Here is an 18,902-nt window from a genome sequence, read left to right on the forward strand (position 1 = left end):
AGCCAAAGAAAGAGAAACACCAGAACGCAGCTTTCTATCGTAAAGCCAAACCATGAGTGAATTTTTGGTTCAGCACAAGCTACCAATGTAAAAGAAATTGAATAAAATGTTTTCAGTTTTATGGCAAGCTGTCGAGGGGTGTTTTTGCATAACCAGGTGTGACGAAAATTCCTACCATGAATGACGTTGCATCGGTGGAATGGAAGTCGGACGAAAATGTATGATAAAGACGGTTATCACGTGGATAAGGCTTCATTCGAAAGGTAGAGCACGAAGGCGCTTAGCCTCTTACCTTTTAAGAATGTAAAATCATGAGTGAACGAAATGATTAGATTCAAGCATTTACCATTGGTGTATTGTTAGGAAATACGGTAACGAGTTCTAATCCACAGATGTTCGTTCTTCATGTGCAGTAATGCAAATGGATAAATGTTGTAGATTATTTTTTATTTCCCGCTAGTAGAGACGCAACACAAGGACGTAAGTAAAGCGTGGTTCCCACTAGAACGCAACGCAGTGACGTATTGACGCAAAGTGTTGTATGGATTATTCGAACTGTCGCTTGTCATTAGTTCAACGCACTTAAGCGTGGTTCCCACTAGCGACGCAACACAAGGACGTAACGCAACGCAAGTGAATTGACCAATCACAAGCGATGGCTTATTCGCTTGTGATTGCTAACTGTTTATAACTTCACTTGTCATTGGTTAAAACGCTTGCGTTGCGTTTACGTCCTTGCGTTACGTTCTAGTGGAAACCAAGCTTTACGTTGCGTTAACGTTCTTGCGGGCGTCCTAGTGGGAACCAATCTAAAGCTTGGTTCCCACTAGAACGTAACGCAAGGACGTAAACGCAACGCAAGCGTTTTAACCAATGACAAGCGAAGTTATAGACAGTTAGCAATCAAAAGCGAATAAGCCATCGCTTGTGATTGGTCAATTCACTTGCGTTGCGTTACGTCCTTGTGTTGCGTCGCTAGTGGGAACCAAGCTTTACGTTGCGTTAACGTTCTTGCGTGCGTCCTAGTGGGAACCAATCTAAAAGACCGAACACTATAATTAAACCAACATAACCTATTATCGTTGTATGTCTCTATTGACATTCACACTATATTGAGATACAGTTTAACTGTATTGATATACGTATACGGTCATTACTGATACCATTGAACGTTTTAATGGTTGATGTGTTTAGCTATTAGTGTTTTATTTTTGGTTGTAGACAATTAGTAATGGTAATTATTTTCTTGTGTTTGTGCATATAATTCTGCAACAGCTGGATCAAAATGACTTATTTATTTGATAACAAATAAAGTAATAAACCTAAATATACGCAAAGAAACCCACAATAATTGCACTTTAAAATAGCACTATTGAGAACAGTTTTTTTTTTATTTATTCCTGATAACCGATCATTGAACCATATTTTCATTAGGTCTGTCAACTATCTCAAGCATAACATATTATCAACCACACGTTCTCAAGTTATCCATTACGTATGTAGGCCTATTTAATATTTGACTTCTGCAACTTGTGAATGCTGGTATACAGGTGAGAAACAATGACCTATACTAAAGTAGTTTAATTTTGCCATTAAAAAGCTTTATTTCATCTAAATCGACCAACTAAGTAATGCTCTGTCTACACTATCAAACTAATTTGACAAAAAGTGTGATGTGCCCAATATGGTAGGGATATACCCAAATATGGCAGTGATGTACCCAAATATGGTAGTGATATGACATCATCGTGTCCATATATGGGTACATCACTTTTTTGTCACATAAAGTTTGATAGTGTAGACAGAGTTTTAGATGGCCAATGACATACTGCGTTCTCTATGCTTGCTGTATGTACAGTAGGTTATTATACCTACATGTAGTGTGTGTTTTAGTAGTACAAAGGTGAGACATGTGCATTTTATGGCCTTTTTAATATTTTAACACGCTAGCTTTTTAACATAAATACTAGACTATCAAATAATAATGTGCACTACTAATCATTGGTTTATAGTTAAATCAAGACTATCAACAGCCTTACTAGATGCAGCTAATTGTTTGGTCCAACAACCATTCGTAAAAAATGTATAAAAGATGATGGGTGTCGGCGTTGAGAGAACAGAGGTAGGCATACGTCATTCAACCGGTAGTTCGTGACACTGACGTATCCACTTGTGGTAGCCTACGTATTTTCTTAAGGCACTATGCCGTTGCAGACCTGGTCTCGATCGTAGTGCAATTATGCAGCTCAGAGTCTACAATAATCGTCCTCTGATTGGCCTATGTCTACAAAAGTCTACACTTGATTGGTCAATTGTCTACAATAATTTCACCAGTCTACAATAAATGAACTGTGATTGGTTTACGTTGGATTACGTAGTTATGGTAATGAGGAGGCGGAGCATCTTCATCAAAACATTGTGTTCGTCGCGAGCAACACATGTGTGTACTACATGCCTGAGAGCTGTCAAGGGAAGATTTTATGCTAAACTTTGGTAAATTTTTAAAGAATATTTAACTGCATAAAATTGGAACTTCCAACTACATAAGCATTCAGCAATTATTAGTAATCAAATAATCTGGTTAAACATTGATAACACAGTGGAGCTTACGGCTTGCTACGGCAAGCAAAGGTTGTAATTAGACTCCCTCCTGCTTCCATCAAGTAGGGAGTTGTAATTAGACTCCCTGCTTCAAGCAAGCCTTATACAATGGCGACCATGGTTATACTTGTAGCCTGTCGGCCTAGTAGAGTAGTAGGGCTGGTGGTAGGCGTACTCCTTGAAGTTGTGTTCTCCTGCGGCAGCCTACTTGCCAGACACCATCCAATCCAATGAATAAAGTATAATCATGGAGTTATACCTCCATGGTATAATTTAATTTAATTCTATACCATACAAACAATAATATTTAAACCCATTGCATTAAATTGATTTTTATATTATTTAATAATTTATGAAATAATGTATTTTTTCCCCTAAAAGTAATTTAATGGTTTACTTCTATATGGACGGGCAAAGACAAAGTAACCTGCTATTCTATGTGTCGGGGTACAGACAAATATGGCGATGCAATAAATACAATTAAAGATTTCAGTCAGCCTATGCTACAAGTAAATGTATTTCAGGTAACAGATTTCAATAACTTTTTTATCACTTTGTAACATCTGACAATATCTTAATGTAAAAACATTTTTGAAATGGGATATGCTTTATGATGACAGTATATTTCACCATTTCTTATTTATAATATATTTTTATATATTTATAATATATTTTTCATCTTGTAGGCCTTCATCTTCAATCTATTTCAGTCAATAACAAAGTAAGTATTTTTTGCCATTTTGCTTGACATACAAGGGGAATAATTATTTATTAAAAAACAGATACATTTTTATGCGTCATATACTTATTTTTGAAATATTTTTAGTTTAATAATAATTATGTTGGTACTCGATTATAATGTTCTTCCAATGTTTATGTAAGCACATTCAGCCAGTTTATGTTAAGAATTCTCTTAGAATCATTTTTATTACAAACCTTTTTAAATTTCTGAAAAGAGACATTATTGTTATTTATAACATTTTTCATTTCCGATTCAAAATATAGGAAGTCCAATAAATGAAAATGCTTCCAAAATTGCGTGTTCATAATAAAAATATCCCAGCCAATAAACAGCAATGCACTCTGTCATGCACACGTGAAGCTTATGAATATGCAAAGTCAAAGAAAACGTTGGATATTTCAAAAGAAAGATTATTCAAAGAAGAAACTGGTTTCGAATCGGCTAGACAGGTACTACAACAATCAAGACAAATTATTAACCCATCCAGAATTCAATGCCTTGGAGAACTGGTCATTCCATTTGGGAAATATTGCAACCAAAATTTCAGATGGCTTTTAGAGAATGATGTTGGTTATGCAAAATAGTAAGTACAAATGACACATGTTTTTAATGAAAATAGTTAACATACTGTTTATAAATGGGGTGAACCAGTATTGATATAGTTGGTTACTTTTCTTGTATGATTATGTTTTTTAAATATTGACAGACATTTTCAATATTAAATTTTTTTAGTGTTATTGACAAACATTTAAAAGAAAAAGTACACCCTGGACGCAAAGTCGAAATACGGGATGGCTGGCTGAAGGATATGCTTTATGAGTATGCCGAAATGTTTCCTCCTGTAAGCTCTCATCTGGAGAAAAATATAGACTACTGCATATACGGTCAGTTTGGCTTTAGTGATAAAACATACCTTGAGATGTGGGAACTGTATAACCGTCACAAGACTCGCAATCCTTTAGAAGAAATTGATGATTTGGCAAAACAGGCTTACAATTCTGTAAGGAAATGGATTCTCACAAAACCTAACTACATATCAACAGCTACCATGAAACGATTTAGATTGTATATTTTATCAAAGGATGAGGATGAGGTGATTAACAAATATTGTCTTATATTTATATTTGTAGGTAAATATTTGTAAATAAAAAATTGAATTATAAATTGTTACTGATTTAAAAAAAAATTATATATTCCAGAAAACTGCTAGACTAGAACAAGATGAAACCAATCGTACAGATGAACAGCCATCAACAAGCACAAGCGACTCAGGTATGAATTAATGCATTACCAGAAATAAGTTGTTTTTTTTTTAAACAAATTTTATTTAAATACATTTCATTATTATACAGCAATCATTGTTTGCATTAATCTTTAAAAATTCCCTTAATGATTTTTGTTAAAATAAATTTTTTATGTTTTAGGACCACCATTAAGAAAATATTTAAAACAAATGCAGCATAGTTCGAATATTAAACAAAAGGCTACTGGACAACCTAACATTACAGATATTTCTAGTCAGGTAATTAATTCAAGGATGTCTGTTATATTAGCATTTACTACACATCCCTAAGTGTGTACATAGCATTGTCAATTTTTTTTTTATGATATATTCCAGAAAACTGCTAATTTTGTTAGTGCAGATGAACAGCCATCAACAAGCACAGCACAGCATAGTACGAACATTAAACAAAAGGCTCCTGGACAAGCTAACATTAGAAATGTTTCTAGTCAGGTAATTAATTCAAGAATGTCTGTTATATTAGCATTTGCTACACATCCCAAAGTATGTATAAGCATTGTCAATTTTTTTTTAATGATATATTCCAGAAAACTGCTAATTTTGTTAGTGCAGATGAACAGCCATCAACAAGCACAGCACAGCATAGTACGAACATTAAACAAAAGGCTCCTGGACAAGCTAACATTAGAAATGTTTCTAGTCAGGTAATTAATTCAAGAATGTCTGTTATATTAGCATTTGCTACACATCCCAAAGTATGTATAAGCATTGTCAATTTTTTTTTAATGATATATTCCAGAAAACTGCTAATTTTGTTAGTGCAGATGAACAGCCATCAACAAGCACAGCACAGCATAGTACGAACATTAAACAAAAGGCTCCTGGACAAGCTAACATTAGAAATGTTTCTAGTCAGGTAATTAATGTTTTATTTAATTTGTTATACTATCTATATTATCTGTGACTCATACTATTTTCAAGCAAATATTTTAAAAATATATTATTATTATTATCATTAACATCATCATTATTATGTTGGTTCTTGTGTGTTTTTTAACTCACAGCAGGTTATCTATGAAGGATGGTGCAAAAGCTGGGAAGATAATACCACCAAAGCATCTATACCACCTGAAGACCGTGATTGGTTAAAAAATGACCAGGATAGGGGAATGTTTGGTCCTGTTCAGATGTACACAGACATTAATGGTGCGCAGCAATACCGTCGTGTTCTGAAAACAGACAGAATGTGGTTTTATCCTCCAGACAGTCCAGGTCATGTTGGTGGTAGTCCTCCAAATGCTGATGCCTTTTTTCGATCCAGACTGTTCTTTTGGCGCCCAGTTGGTGTATGGAAGTACAGCCTAAGATGTCCTCGAACAGATTGTCCTGGTAAAGATAAGCAGGTGTTTTTGTATAAAAGTGGCTACCACGGCAAATGTAGACATGTGTGTGACATCAATGGTTGGTATAGTATGCTGACTGAAGTTCTTGCTTGTGGTCCTTGCAACAAGGCAGCATCAGCAATAGGTAAATCAAGCTCATCTAAATGGGGTCGATTCCTAGCTTGGGACAAATCAATATTGTCGCAATTGACGCCAGCACATCAGGCAATGTTTCCTGCAGTACTTACTGTTTGGTAAGTTAGTTACAAAATTTACTCTTCAATTAAATATTAATTTACATATTACTTTCTTTTTATTTGAAAGCAAGACATTTACGGTACTCAAATTAACACTCTTCTTTCATTTCATAGTCGTGGTGTAGATAAGAAAGTGCTGCAACTCATGAAAGATCGGACTGAAGGCAACACAATGGCAAAAGTATGGCGTCAAGTCCAAGAGAATCATTGCGATGAATATCTAAACAGAAAGGATATGTACACAACTCTGCTAATGGACTTGTTAAAGCCTGGAAGCATTGTTTCTTCATTTCGTACAAAATTCAAAGCTCCAAAGCAACGTTGGCAACTCCCATCACCAAGACTTTTAAGACATGCTTTTTTGTTGGGTGAAGCTGATAAAGTAGAAGAATACAGAACACAAATTCTCTCAACATTTGGAAAGGTCCTGAAATTTGATTCAACTAAAAAGGTAAAACACTTTCATCCAAACAGAATATAAAATACAATATGAAATCCTCCTAAATCCTAAATTTTTCATTTTTCCAAATTTGGTACAAATACAAGGATGAGGGTAAATTGCGTCAACTTTCCCCCTCTAAATCCAACTAATGGTAATCCTTATTTTATTTTAGATATGTAAAAAATTGTCAGGTGAAGGACGAGGGACTGCCGAATGGTGTACAAACATTGGTAATGAAAATAGCCAAATTGTAAGTTTTGTTTTCACATGCGAGGAATCGACCAAAATGCTAAAACCCATGGCAGATGGTGTAATGGAGCGTTATAGGCTGGCAGGAGAAGATGCACCACAGCTTATGTATATAGATAGAGGATGTTGCCGTGAACATGGTGCAACATCAGTAGAAGTCCTCTTTAAAGATTGGGTGGACAATGGAATGGTGATAAGGCTTGATGCTTGGCACTGGATGCACAGATTTGATGCTGCTGTTCGTACCGACAGTCATCCAAAGTTTGGCCTTTTTAAGTCCGCTTTAGCAGGAGCCGTGTTCGCTTATAACAAGGCAGATATGGACCTCTTGGTAAAAGCTGTTCGTGCAGGCTCTGACGACAACTACAGTGGGTTATCAGATACAGAGTTGATACACCAGCGTATCTCATCATTGACTGTAAAACACTACGTGCGTAGGATTACCCAGGGCAGCCAAGAAACATTTAGGCTTCTGGACTTTGCCATCGAAACTTTAAAAGGTAATGCTGGCCTCGATGAAAATGGAGTACCATTATTCAAATCTGATGCTGCTATCGACGAGGTTTGGACACAACAACAGCGTCACTTAGAGTGCATACAGGATCCACCGAACATGCCCATGTATAGAGTAGCGAAGATCAGTTTGAAGAATGGAATTGACATTCCATATTACACATGCATGCGTGGCAATAACAGCCTTGAAGGTTTTCATAGTCATCTGCCAAAAATGATACCAGGTTAGTAATAATACTGCAGTTTATGCATGTACTGTATACAATGTTAGAAGCTATCACCAATATGGAAATTTTTACAAATTAAGAACTATAGATAAAAATATTGATTGATAAAGTTCTATGTATCCAAAAAGTTTTAAAAAAATATTTATTTTCAGGTCCTCATTGTGCAGCACGACCCTTCCAGGTGTATCTATTGAGTGGAATCGCAAGGTGGAACTCTGATAGGGAAGCAGAATCAGTTTTCGGCAGAAAAGGACGTCAGCATAGGGCATATTCGACCAGTTTAATGGAAAGATTGAACAAAAGATGCGAGAAGCTGTTTGGTGAAAAGGAGGAAAAGAATTTCCGCGTTCCTGCAAAGGCAACAAATGAATTACTTGGTCTTGAGTACTTGTTTAACCAGTCAACAGCTTGCTCTGTTGAGGATTTAGAAGATACAGGCCCAAGTATGGAGGAAGAAGTATGCCTTGATTTGGATGATGGCGATGGTATTGATGCTGGTTATGATTCCGAAACTGACACGTTCAACAACCATATGAAACCATGTCATGTTGTATATACATCTAAGGAAGCAGCGGAGTCCCACGATCCTTCAAGTGTAAGTTGATTTCATTATTTTTTTGTATTACAATGCAAACCTGTATACTTTAAATGGGGAATTTAAAAATTATTTCATGTTAGTTTAACTTGTATCGATCACGATTTCACAGGAAGATGTCTGTATGAGTAAAAAACATCTCAAGGGATTTGAAAAGGTAGAAATTCTAAGCAACTTGCTAGTAGGCCTGGTTTTGGACAAGTTACCTATAATACCTTCAAACAAGAGAAAAGAGATTTTTCAAATGTGGGATAGCCTAGATTCACATGATAAATGCTACAAACATTTCCGCACAGCTTACAAAACACAATGGGGAAATACCATGTATGGGCGAACAAAGGGTGATGAGATAGAAGCTTCCATAACGCAGCGAATAAAGCATCGCCATCGTTTCACGCCTGCGCAGAGCATTGATGTGCAGAGAAATCGTTTAATGTTTAGCATTATAAAGCATTTATGGTTACAGTACAGTAGCAATACACTGATTCTGCAGCGCTATCAGACTTTACAACAGCTTGTAATTGGTGATCCTGTGCTGGGAAAGCTTGGTATTCCACTGGGAAATATTAACTTGAAATGTATTCGAACTTTCATACAGAGACAGCAAGCACTTGCTAGTGTCGGATCAACTGAGCAGAGCAGATACATCACAAAGAAAATGGATAGCATCTCAAATACAACTTTGCCGGCTGCACCTGAATTCCCAGCGACACAGCCTGAAACTTCCTGGCCAGAAACAACCACTTACCCAGAAATTGAGTGTTTGGCAGGAACAAAAAAAATGAAAAACAGAATTGACGAGAGTGATACAAAGAAAGGTGAATTTTCAAAACGAGATACAGCTCCAGTGACAGTGACCTTACCAACTAGTACACAAGTGGAACAAGCACCAACGACGTCATGGGCAAGGTCAACCATGTTTAAAAGACGTACACAAGAAAAATCCGGTGAGATTGTTCTGAAAACAAAAAAGAGAAAAGAGGCCCTTCCAATTTGTGCGCTGTGTTCCAAACCCATGCATGGCCATAAAAAATATAAGAAAAAAACGTGGTGCGAAGAAAGCAAGAAATCTACATCAAAAGGCCTTAAAACAATTAACTTTAATAATTTTGAACATTTTAAAGAAATTGTCGATAATTTAGATTAGTTATGGACTCTTTTTTCATATTTAAATAGTATACAGTATATATAGTAGTATTATAATGAGGTGACATCGGGTATGAAGCGTCTCACATACACACAGAGCCAAAATGGCATCTTGGACTTGCACAGTGTATGGACTCTAACCTTACGGTTTTCATTAAATATATCATTCCACGCTATCATCCTAATTATCTGATTTTCAAACTTTTGCATTCCTCTTTTTTCATCTCATCCATTTTTTCTTGGTGAAAAGGGAGGATATTTTATATTCCTCCTCTGAGTTTATAGCCTCTCTACCCGAACACGAACAAGATAGTGACTTTTATAAGTCTGATTTTACACATAAAACTGTTTTCATTCATTACTGAATTCAAGATTGCATAACTTTAAACATTTTTAAAATGTAAATATTTAATGTAATTTAATGTAAATACGAAGATTCATTAGAGGGCACATAGAGTTATATTTATTTTGTTAAGTTGTTAATAGAGAAGAGAAAAAAACAAAAGTTTACTGTCTACAGAAGTCTGTGCACATGAGATAACTCTTTTATTTTACATTAATAGTTTTGTATTGCTAAGAGGCAATGAAATAATAATTGTGAACCGTTTATATTTTAATATTCTTAATTTGTTAACTTGTTACATAGAGAAGAATAAGAAAAACCAAAGGATTGTGTAGAAGTTTACACATAAGAAAACTATTTTTATTTTATGCTTGCATACTTTTAATTAATAATATAATTTTTACAATTCAATAATGTTTAACGGCAACAAAATTGTTGAATCCTATACGTCGGTACTACAGGTATATTGTTTATTATTATTCAAGTACATCATTGGCAATGTAATACTTTCGAACCGTTTTCTGTTTATATTTTAAATTAATCTTAATTTTTTAATTTGTTAGAGAAGACAAAGAAAAACAAAAGGATTGTATAGAGGTTTGCACATTTAGTTTTTTATTATAATACAATTTTCACAATTCAATCCACAACAAATAGTGTGGAATAAAATCTATGCCTGTACTTATGCTAATATGTACAGTAAACTTAATACTATTATTATTATACTGTATTATCTTCCCTGGTATTAATGTGTTGAAAATTGAAATATAGTTTCAATGTGATGAATTCCATTCACGTTTCATTTTAAAAAACAATTAGAAAAAGTTTAATTGTAATTGCTAAAATGTATACTACCTCTCTCTGGCCTACCTCATTGAAAAAGTACTAATTACGGGACATTAATTAATATATGATGTGAGACTAAAAGTATCTTTTAATAGGCCTATAGATAATTATAAATAGAAAATGGGTAACTGTTTTTATTTTACACATGAACAGTATGTAATTATTGTTTTTATAGATCATTTATAATAAATATTTTAACAGTTGGCCTAGGCCTAACCTCTATCTGTGTATGCCTACACACTTTAAAATTCCGCCTAGGCCTACGATCAAATTTCTCAGGATATCAATAAAGCATTGTTTTACCCTCATCTAGAGACTAGTTACCTCTGAAAAAAGGAGATATATTTAATAATAAAGTTTTCAAATTTCAAGTAAAACTAAAAGTATTATTGATTCATTTATGCCGTTGTACGATGGTGGTTGCAGGAAAATGTACACAAACCCCCTGATTGGACAGCATAAATAATGCTCATGAATATAACGTAGACTTCATGAATATAACGTAGACTCTCCATAGGCTTTTTTGTACACCTCATGAATATAACGTAGACTCTGACCTTCCTCATGAATACAACGTAGACTCTGACCTTCCTCATGAATATAATGTAGACTCTCAACCAATAGCAATACAGTAATTGCTCCACTGTGATTGGATGTTGTACAACAAATTCTAATTTTAATATCATGAATATAATGTAGACTGTCAGCCAATGGCGCTACAGTGATTGCACGACGGGTGAACGGAGGTCTCGTTGCAGTGTTCCTTTGCTTTTGTCGTGTTTTCATTCATTGGTGGTCGCACTTCAACATTGTATCTTACACTTTTACTCTGTAGAATGTTGGTATTTTCAAATGTAAGCACATCTAAACAAAGAAGAACACTATTAGTTTAAATGTGTTTCTTTTTTCTTATTCGCACCCAAAAGCAACTTGCAAACTATAACTTATCGTGCCTAAACTAAGTCTAAAATCATACATGAAGCTTGGTTCCACTAGAACGTATAGGCAAGAACGTAAACGAAACGCAAATAGTTTGACCAATCACAAGCGATGGATTATCAGAACTGTCGCTTGTCATTGGTTAACTCCCCTGCGTTGCGTTACTTACACAGTCCAACTTGTATACAGACTATTTTCCCTGATTCTGGCACTTGGTTTGAGTTGTACTTTGCTTTTGACTGGATTATTTTCAAATCTTTCTCCTTCTCTTTTTCAGCTTTATTTTTCTTAAATATTCCAAATATGATTGCTTCATCCGAATTGAAATCCCAACTGAGGAAAATGTGAATAAAGAAGTACGATTAGTGTTGACATTGTCGATAAAGTTTAACATTGAAAAGAGTACTGTTGTTGCCCGTAGCGTAATGAGGACTCTTTTACAGCCTTGGGTACACTTTATGTGACAAAGCAATGTGATGTAACCATATAGGGACATGATGATGTCGTATCACTACCATATTGCGGCATATCGCCACCGTATTTGGGCATATCGCCACCGTATTTGGGCATATCGCCACCGTATTTGGGCACATCATACTTTTTCTTGTCAAGCTAGTTTGATAGTGTAGACAGAGCTTTAGGCTTTTTTGTACATACCTTATAACTGAGTTTTCTTCTGTTATCTCTAGTTTGACGTAATGTGACGATTTAGAAGGTATTGATACTTTTTGCAAATTTTCAATTTCTTGTAATTCTTTATTGACGTAGTACGATCGAGGTACTTTGCCACCCCAACATATCTATAAGAAATATAATTACTATAAAGTAAATTGTAACTGTAAATGCACACACGAGAGTAGCCATCTCTTTCACGCATCTCGCAAATCGGGAGCATCTCATAAATCGGGCGCATCTTGAACATCGAGCGCATCTCGTAAATCGGGCGGAAACTGTACATCGCAGCGCATCTCGTATATCGGGCGCATCTCGTACATCGGGCGCATCTCGTACATCGGTGTGTTTTCGATAAATTTGTTTTATGTTAAAGAATTTTTGCTCGAGGATTTTGCTAGCGTCTATATCTTCGTCGTCATTTTATTTATCTTTGCCATAGTAATATTTGTCATATCTTCGTCAGAATTATTATAGTAATTAGGCCTACCATACCTCATCTTTACATTGCGGACAACCGTTTGAATCTGTTCTTGTCCCTCCGTAAGCTTTTGGTAGCTGGTCAGGATCGATATACTCTAGTAAAACCTGTAATTGATTACCTGTCGGTAATAATATAAGTTAAGTAACACAAATGTGCTATTAGAACATTACACTTATAATAAACATTATGTTAGTCTCCCAAAATAATCTACCTAAATATACTTATTGTGTGCTTTCAATCTATCGTCGTGTGTAAGCTCTGTCCACACTATCAAATTTGATGTGACTTTTTTTTTCAAACTAGCTAGTTTGATAGTGTAGACAGAGATTAAGGTCGAGTTGTTCTCAGTTTCGATACAGTTTTACGGTGTCTTGTAAAATAGATATAGTTTCAAAATGACAAGGCCTATTGTATATCCATCCACTCTTCTTTTAATATTATATTTAATATTTACTTTTGAGGAATTTGATCTTGTGTGTTGTGTCTTCACTTAGAAACGGTTTGATTAAACTGAAACCCGCAGATACCATACTTGGAGCTGTAAATTGAAAATATGCATTTTATTTTACTTTCGGCAAACAATCAAACAACAACATTAATGCAAAGGGGTAAACATAATTGATTGAGCATCAAAGAGAAAACTAGACAAGAGTGTTATTAATAACTCCAGACTGGTTGTAAACAGAATTTGGTTTACAGCACTATAAATATTTGCGTCGAGCGCAGCGTGGAGTAAAGCTTTGTCTACACTATCAAACTAGAAGTGTGATGTGCCCAACTATGGTGGTGATATGCTCACATATGGTAGTGATGTGACATCATCAGGTCCATATATGGGCACATCCAATTTTTGTCACATAAAGTTTGATAGTGTATACAGAGCTTAACACAATTAGAAGTTTGTATTGATGGGTTAGTTAGATTAACATAATAGGCCTAAAGCCTAGCCTCTAAATTTGAATGTAGTGTTGTTGTCGAATTAGTTCAGTTCATGCAAATCATCACAATAAATATTATAGTATACTGAAAAATATAGATTACCATTTAGTACAAAACATATTTTAAGTACTTCTGGGTAGTTGGCCTCAAACATTGTAAAAGCGGCATTGTACGCATCAACTAACGGTTGCCATATATGGTGATATTCAATTGTATCAAGATCAACAATTACAATGACGTCATCAACAATTTTACCAAGCTAAAAAAATTAAATTATAATAATATTAGATCAGAGACGTACGTTTCTGATTTAATAGTATATGAAGATTCATGTTTTTGCTAAATAAATGTGAACACTTGAATTGAATATAAGTATGACACGCTATGTGTGCCAACAAAACTTTCTCTTTTAAGCAGAATCGTCGTCGTCGTCTTGTTTACCTTTTTCGATTGTTCTTGAAAATCTTTCAATATTATTTCACAAAATTTAGTTTTGTATCGGACAAAATCCGACTTATTACAAGATCGAACTATGCCTTTTGGATCTATACGCCCATACGGTTCGATCCAGATGATACCCCCATCTTTGTGATGCCCGCATATTCCACCCGGCATGTACTTTGGCAAAACCTAGAAAAATAGGAAATTGAAAATAATTAGTATAGTCCTAATGTTTTATTAGTGTGTGCTTATTGTATGTGGTAGGCCTATACCCGGTCAGTCAACTTATCGAAAATAAAATTAAAATCGTAGTTGTTTCTACAGATAGTAACGCACGTGTTTAGTTTTCATATCTGAAATTATTTTGCGTCCTTATCACCACCTCTCGTCCTCATCACCACTTACTCGTCCTCATCATCACTCTCGTACTCATTTTCACCACGTTCATTGACACCGTGTCTTTCTCACCATACTCCTGCGTCCTCATCACCACCTCTTCCTCATCACCACCTCTCGTCCTCATCATAACTCTCGTTGTCACCACGATATCAATATCACCACATCTTTCTCACTATCACCACCCCGTCCTCATTATCACCACCCCGTTCTCATTATCATCACACCGTTCTTTTTATCATCACCACCCGTCCTCATTATCACCACCCCGTCCTCATCATCACCACCCCGTCCTCATCATCACCACCCCGTCCTCATCGTCACCACCCCATCCTCATTATCACCACTCCCGTCCTCATTATCACCACTCCCGTCCTCATTATCACCACTCCGTCCTTATTATCACCACTCCCGTCCTCATTATCACCACTCCGTCCTTATTTTCACCACCTCCGTCCTCATTATCACCACCCCGTCCTCATCGTCACCACACCCCCTCCTCATGATCACAACTCCGTTCTCATCACCACCCCGTCCTCATTATCACCACTCCCGTCCTCATTATCACCACTCCCGTCCTCATTATCACCACTCCGTCCTTATTTTCACCACCTCCGTCCTCATTATCACCACCCCGTCCTCATCGTCACCACACCCCCTCCTCATGATCACAACTCCGTTCTCATCACCACCCCGTCCTCATTATCACCAACCGTCCTCATTATCACCACCCCGTCCTCATTATCACCATCCGTCCTCATTATCACCACGTCGTATACTACCACACCATCATCACCACGGAATAAACATGTAGTATACAACACTATCCATGTTCGTCATGTATACGATCATTTCATGCACTGTGCTCCTATCATCGTAACGCTATCCTCATCCTTATTATTCTACCTACTCCATGTTAGTTAGCATAGCTTACCTCGGGCGGATTCCAATCTAGAATCCCATCTATATTCATCTGTTTTCTGAATATTAGATGCTGTGAATATGAATTAAAGACTTTTTTCTTAGGCGTATTCATAGGTTTTTTTATATGCTATATCGATTACACGCTATATCGATTACACGCATTCGGTAAAATAATTTATTCAATTCATTTATTTAAAAAAAACAACCTCCACAAACAAATAAGTACAGATTATATTTTGTTTTAGATACCTAACTTCTCAGTACTTCTTCAGTCTATTGTAACTCATGAATTTGTTTTTACTTCACCAATGAATAAACATCTTAACTACATTGAATAAAACAGTTTTAACTGTGTCTATTTGTACTCATTGTGTCTATTTGTACTCATTGTGTCTATTTGTACTTATTGTGTCTATTTGTACTCATTGTGTCTATTTTTACTCACGTCTCTTAACATTTTCTCGGATTTTGACAGGTCGAACTTGCGAGCTGTAATAAGATGATACGTTCATTATGTTATTATTTTTATTTTATTTTATTTCATACTCATCCAACAGCGAGTAACCCGCCAATTACAGGATGGATAAACTATTTAATAATTTCACAAGACAAACATATAAACAAGATGCTCTACATAAACAAAGACTTATTATTAAGTCTTTGGGAGTGGAGTTGTAAATTGTCATGAGAAAAAAACCCTGACTTGAACCCAGGACCCTTAGATTGGTAGCCAAGCATCATAACCACCAAGCCACAACGCTACTCCACTCCATTACTGTGTAATGATCTCAGTTAACTTTTGTTATTACATTTTTTTCTTGTTCATCTACTGATCCTCTGATATATGGTTGATCAGGGCAGTAAGAAATTGATTTAATGGTCGTTTGTATTAATATTATTAAATTGGGTGGTTGCTTGATGATTTAGTTTTGTAATCGATCAATCACTTGATTGATTGATTGTGATCGATTAATTTATTATTATCAATTTTATCAATACCTCGTAGCCATCTCAGAAGGTAATGATCATCGTGACGAGGTGAAAGGTCATCAGAAAGGTTTTGACGAAACTATAAGACAAAAAATATTTAAATAGTGTGAAACTAAAAGCAAATCAACTAATCGTTTAAATGTAATTCTTGTTCATTTACAGTATTGTAATTGAACCATTGTTTAGTTCTATTTATTCTTGCGCTTTTGGCGTTTCATAACAAGCTATTTAGTGTATAAATAAGCCTATTTGTACCAGCAAAGTAGCTGTGGCAGATTAATGTAATAGCAACTGGCTCATTTATTTTTATCGTCTGCTAAAGCTTGCTTGCATTTATTGCGCCAATACTGAGAATGACCTTTCGCTTTTTACCAGAAGGTCTTCTTCGCTTGATCACTGGGGGGAGGGGGAGTCAGGGAATGGTTTACAGTAGCCTAACCCATGCACGTACAAAATGTCAAATTTAAATGGTAACCTTTTTCATGTAATAGTAAATTGATCAATAGGTAATTGTTCCAAAGTCTAAAGCTCTGTTTGATAGTGTAGACAGAGTTTAAGGGATATCGTAAGGATACTTATCCAGCGTGGCCTGTCCAGTGAATATAAAAATCCCGGACTTTTATTAAAAAGAAATTAACATTCAAGGTTTTTTTCTTTTAATATTTAATGCGTTTCATTACAGCAGTTGCTTTATCCACACAAAGCAGTAATCCATACCACTTAATAGGGTACCATGGACACAATATTATCACTTCATAAGTTGATAATTGTAACTTAGATTATAATTATTGTATTGCTCGTGTTTAATATAGCTTATCAAATAATAAATTTAGGCTTTTTTTCAATAATAATTGTCCAGACTTTAATATTCTTGTATATATAAAAAACCGACATTACATTAAAAGTCGAACAAGTCTAAAAATGATAGCATAGGCCTACATTATAAAAGCCAAGGGCTTATAATACAGTATACATACTCATAGGGCTAAATAGGCAGCGCATCAAAATGAATTTGCATAACATTTAGAGAGAATATAATTTATATTGATAATCTGGGATAGACCTACTTGCGTGTTTATTTCGAATGCTACATTGTATTTCTTTGAGCATCTGGTTCTCGCGTGTGACACGCAAGGCAGCATTATATTTAAGTAATAATATTGATGCCGCTATCGGCATACACTGTTGATGATGTACCAATTTCTGACGTAGGCCTACATGAACATTGCTGAACTGTTACTTTCATTAACCATGAATTGGCATCGGTCATCGGGTCCAGGAATAGGAGCGGAGTTTACTTCCGTATTTCTTATATAAGTCTCGACTTAAGTAAGGTTAATGAACCTATAATATTACATAATGTGTATAAGGAAACAACATAAACCATTATATTCAGAACAACAACGATTTTACTTCTCATTTAAAAAAGAATAAACAGCCGATAGGATAATTAGGCTATGTCGCTGTCATGTCGAGAGTAGCTTACCGTAATAAAACTGTATATTCCTAGGCCTAGTAGGCCTATAATGTGAGCGAATTATTGTTGTTTTCTTTGTATTATTTAATACTTAATAGATGGCCGGTGGAAATCAAAATATGATGATGATGATCATATGATATGATATATATTTGTTATTTTGCAAGCCTATTAGTATTGATGCGGATCAAAGTTGTAATTAACAAATGGCGCAAAAGATAAAGGTCTGACCTTAATTTACTAAGTATAGGTAGGGCCTACTTATATATAGGCCTATATTAGCACAGCTAAATAACAATATGTGACCAATAAGGCCTAATTAATTTAAGTAATACCCGATTCATAATATCAATAAATGTATCATTTCGCATTGTACGCTATGCAAAATTAAGCTCTTAAAAAAAATCATTATAGTAGTAGTAGGTATAGGCCTACGTATCACCATTTAAAATTACCACTACCTTCCGCGGTCTAAGTCTGTCAGCCTTCGTCACCATCCCCACAGTTTCATATCCTACCCAGCCTGTGTATACTAACACTTACTTCATTTAGCTTCTTCTGTTGTTGCTCCGAAAGATCTCCTACACGGCCACTCATTGTTATTTTCTCTACGTATACCACCACAATAAATATACCATAGTGTTATAATAATAATATATCTATAAATAGATATGTCACTTTTTTTTTAAATTTGCTGACGCCCTCAGTGATAAACAACTTAAGTCACTGGCTCTGGAACTTGAATCCTGACAAGCTGTAACCCTCTAAAAAGAGGAATGAAGCCTACTAAACAATTATGAAAATCTAACTAACAATAATTCACACTTGATAAAGTTTGGATACGGTAAAGTTATTTTTTATCTAAAATATAGTAGATCCGAATAATAGATTAATTTATTATTGTGTTTACCACTCATCTGTAATCAGCACTGACGTCATATTTTAGGATTATGAGCTGAAGAATGCAAACATAATATAACTGTTGTCAAAATATGGTAAAGAAATCAATCATATAACACGCATAAAATATAATTTGTACAGATGATGTAACAAA

General features: G+C 35.2%; 1 protein-coding gene across 3 annotated transcripts; it reads right to left on the minus strand.

Annotated features, from left to right (window-relative positions):
- Nucleotides 1-1,271: 1,271 nt before the first annotated feature.
- Nucleotides 1,272-18,473, minus strand: LOC140043932 (SEC14-like protein 2). 3 transcript variants are annotated; one of them, XM_072088424.1, is made up of 12 exons: nucleotides 18,392-18,473; nucleotides 16,381-16,450; nucleotides 15,827-15,870; nucleotides 15,392-15,451; nucleotides 14,062-14,250; nucleotides 13,723-13,879; nucleotides 13,136-13,219; nucleotides 12,693-12,799; nucleotides 12,183-12,325; nucleotides 11,695-11,858; nucleotides 11,337-11,450; nucleotides 1,272-2,206 (listed from the first exon to the last, which is right to left on the minus strand). In XM_072088424.1, the coding sequence occupies exons 1-12, from the start codon at nucleotides 18,443-18,445 to the stop codon at nucleotides 2,193-2,195; spliced, it is 1,200 nt and encodes a 399-aa protein (XP_071944525.1). In that variant the 5' UTR covers nucleotides 18,446-18,473; the 3' UTR covers nucleotides 1,272-2,192. The 3 variants fall into 3 exon arrangements, with proteins under 3 accessions (XP_071944525.1, XP_071944524.1, XP_071944526.1); XM_072088423.1 differs by lacking the exon at nucleotides 1,272-2,206 and having other exon boundaries at nucleotides 10,405-11,450; XM_072088425.1 differs by lacking the exons at nucleotides 1,272-2,206; nucleotides 16,381-16,450 and having other exon boundaries at nucleotides 10,405-11,450; nucleotides 18,392-18,455.
- Between the last annotated feature and the right edge of the window lie 429 nt (nucleotides 18,474-18,902).

This window comes from Antedon mediterranea, chromosome 3 (genome assembly GCF_964355755.1).
Source record: "Antedon mediterranea chromosome 3, ecAntMedi1.1, whole genome shotgun sequence".
In the NCBI taxonomy this organism is placed as follows: Eukaryota; Metazoa; Echinodermata; class Crinoidea; order Comatulida; family Antedonidae; genus Antedon; species Antedon mediterranea.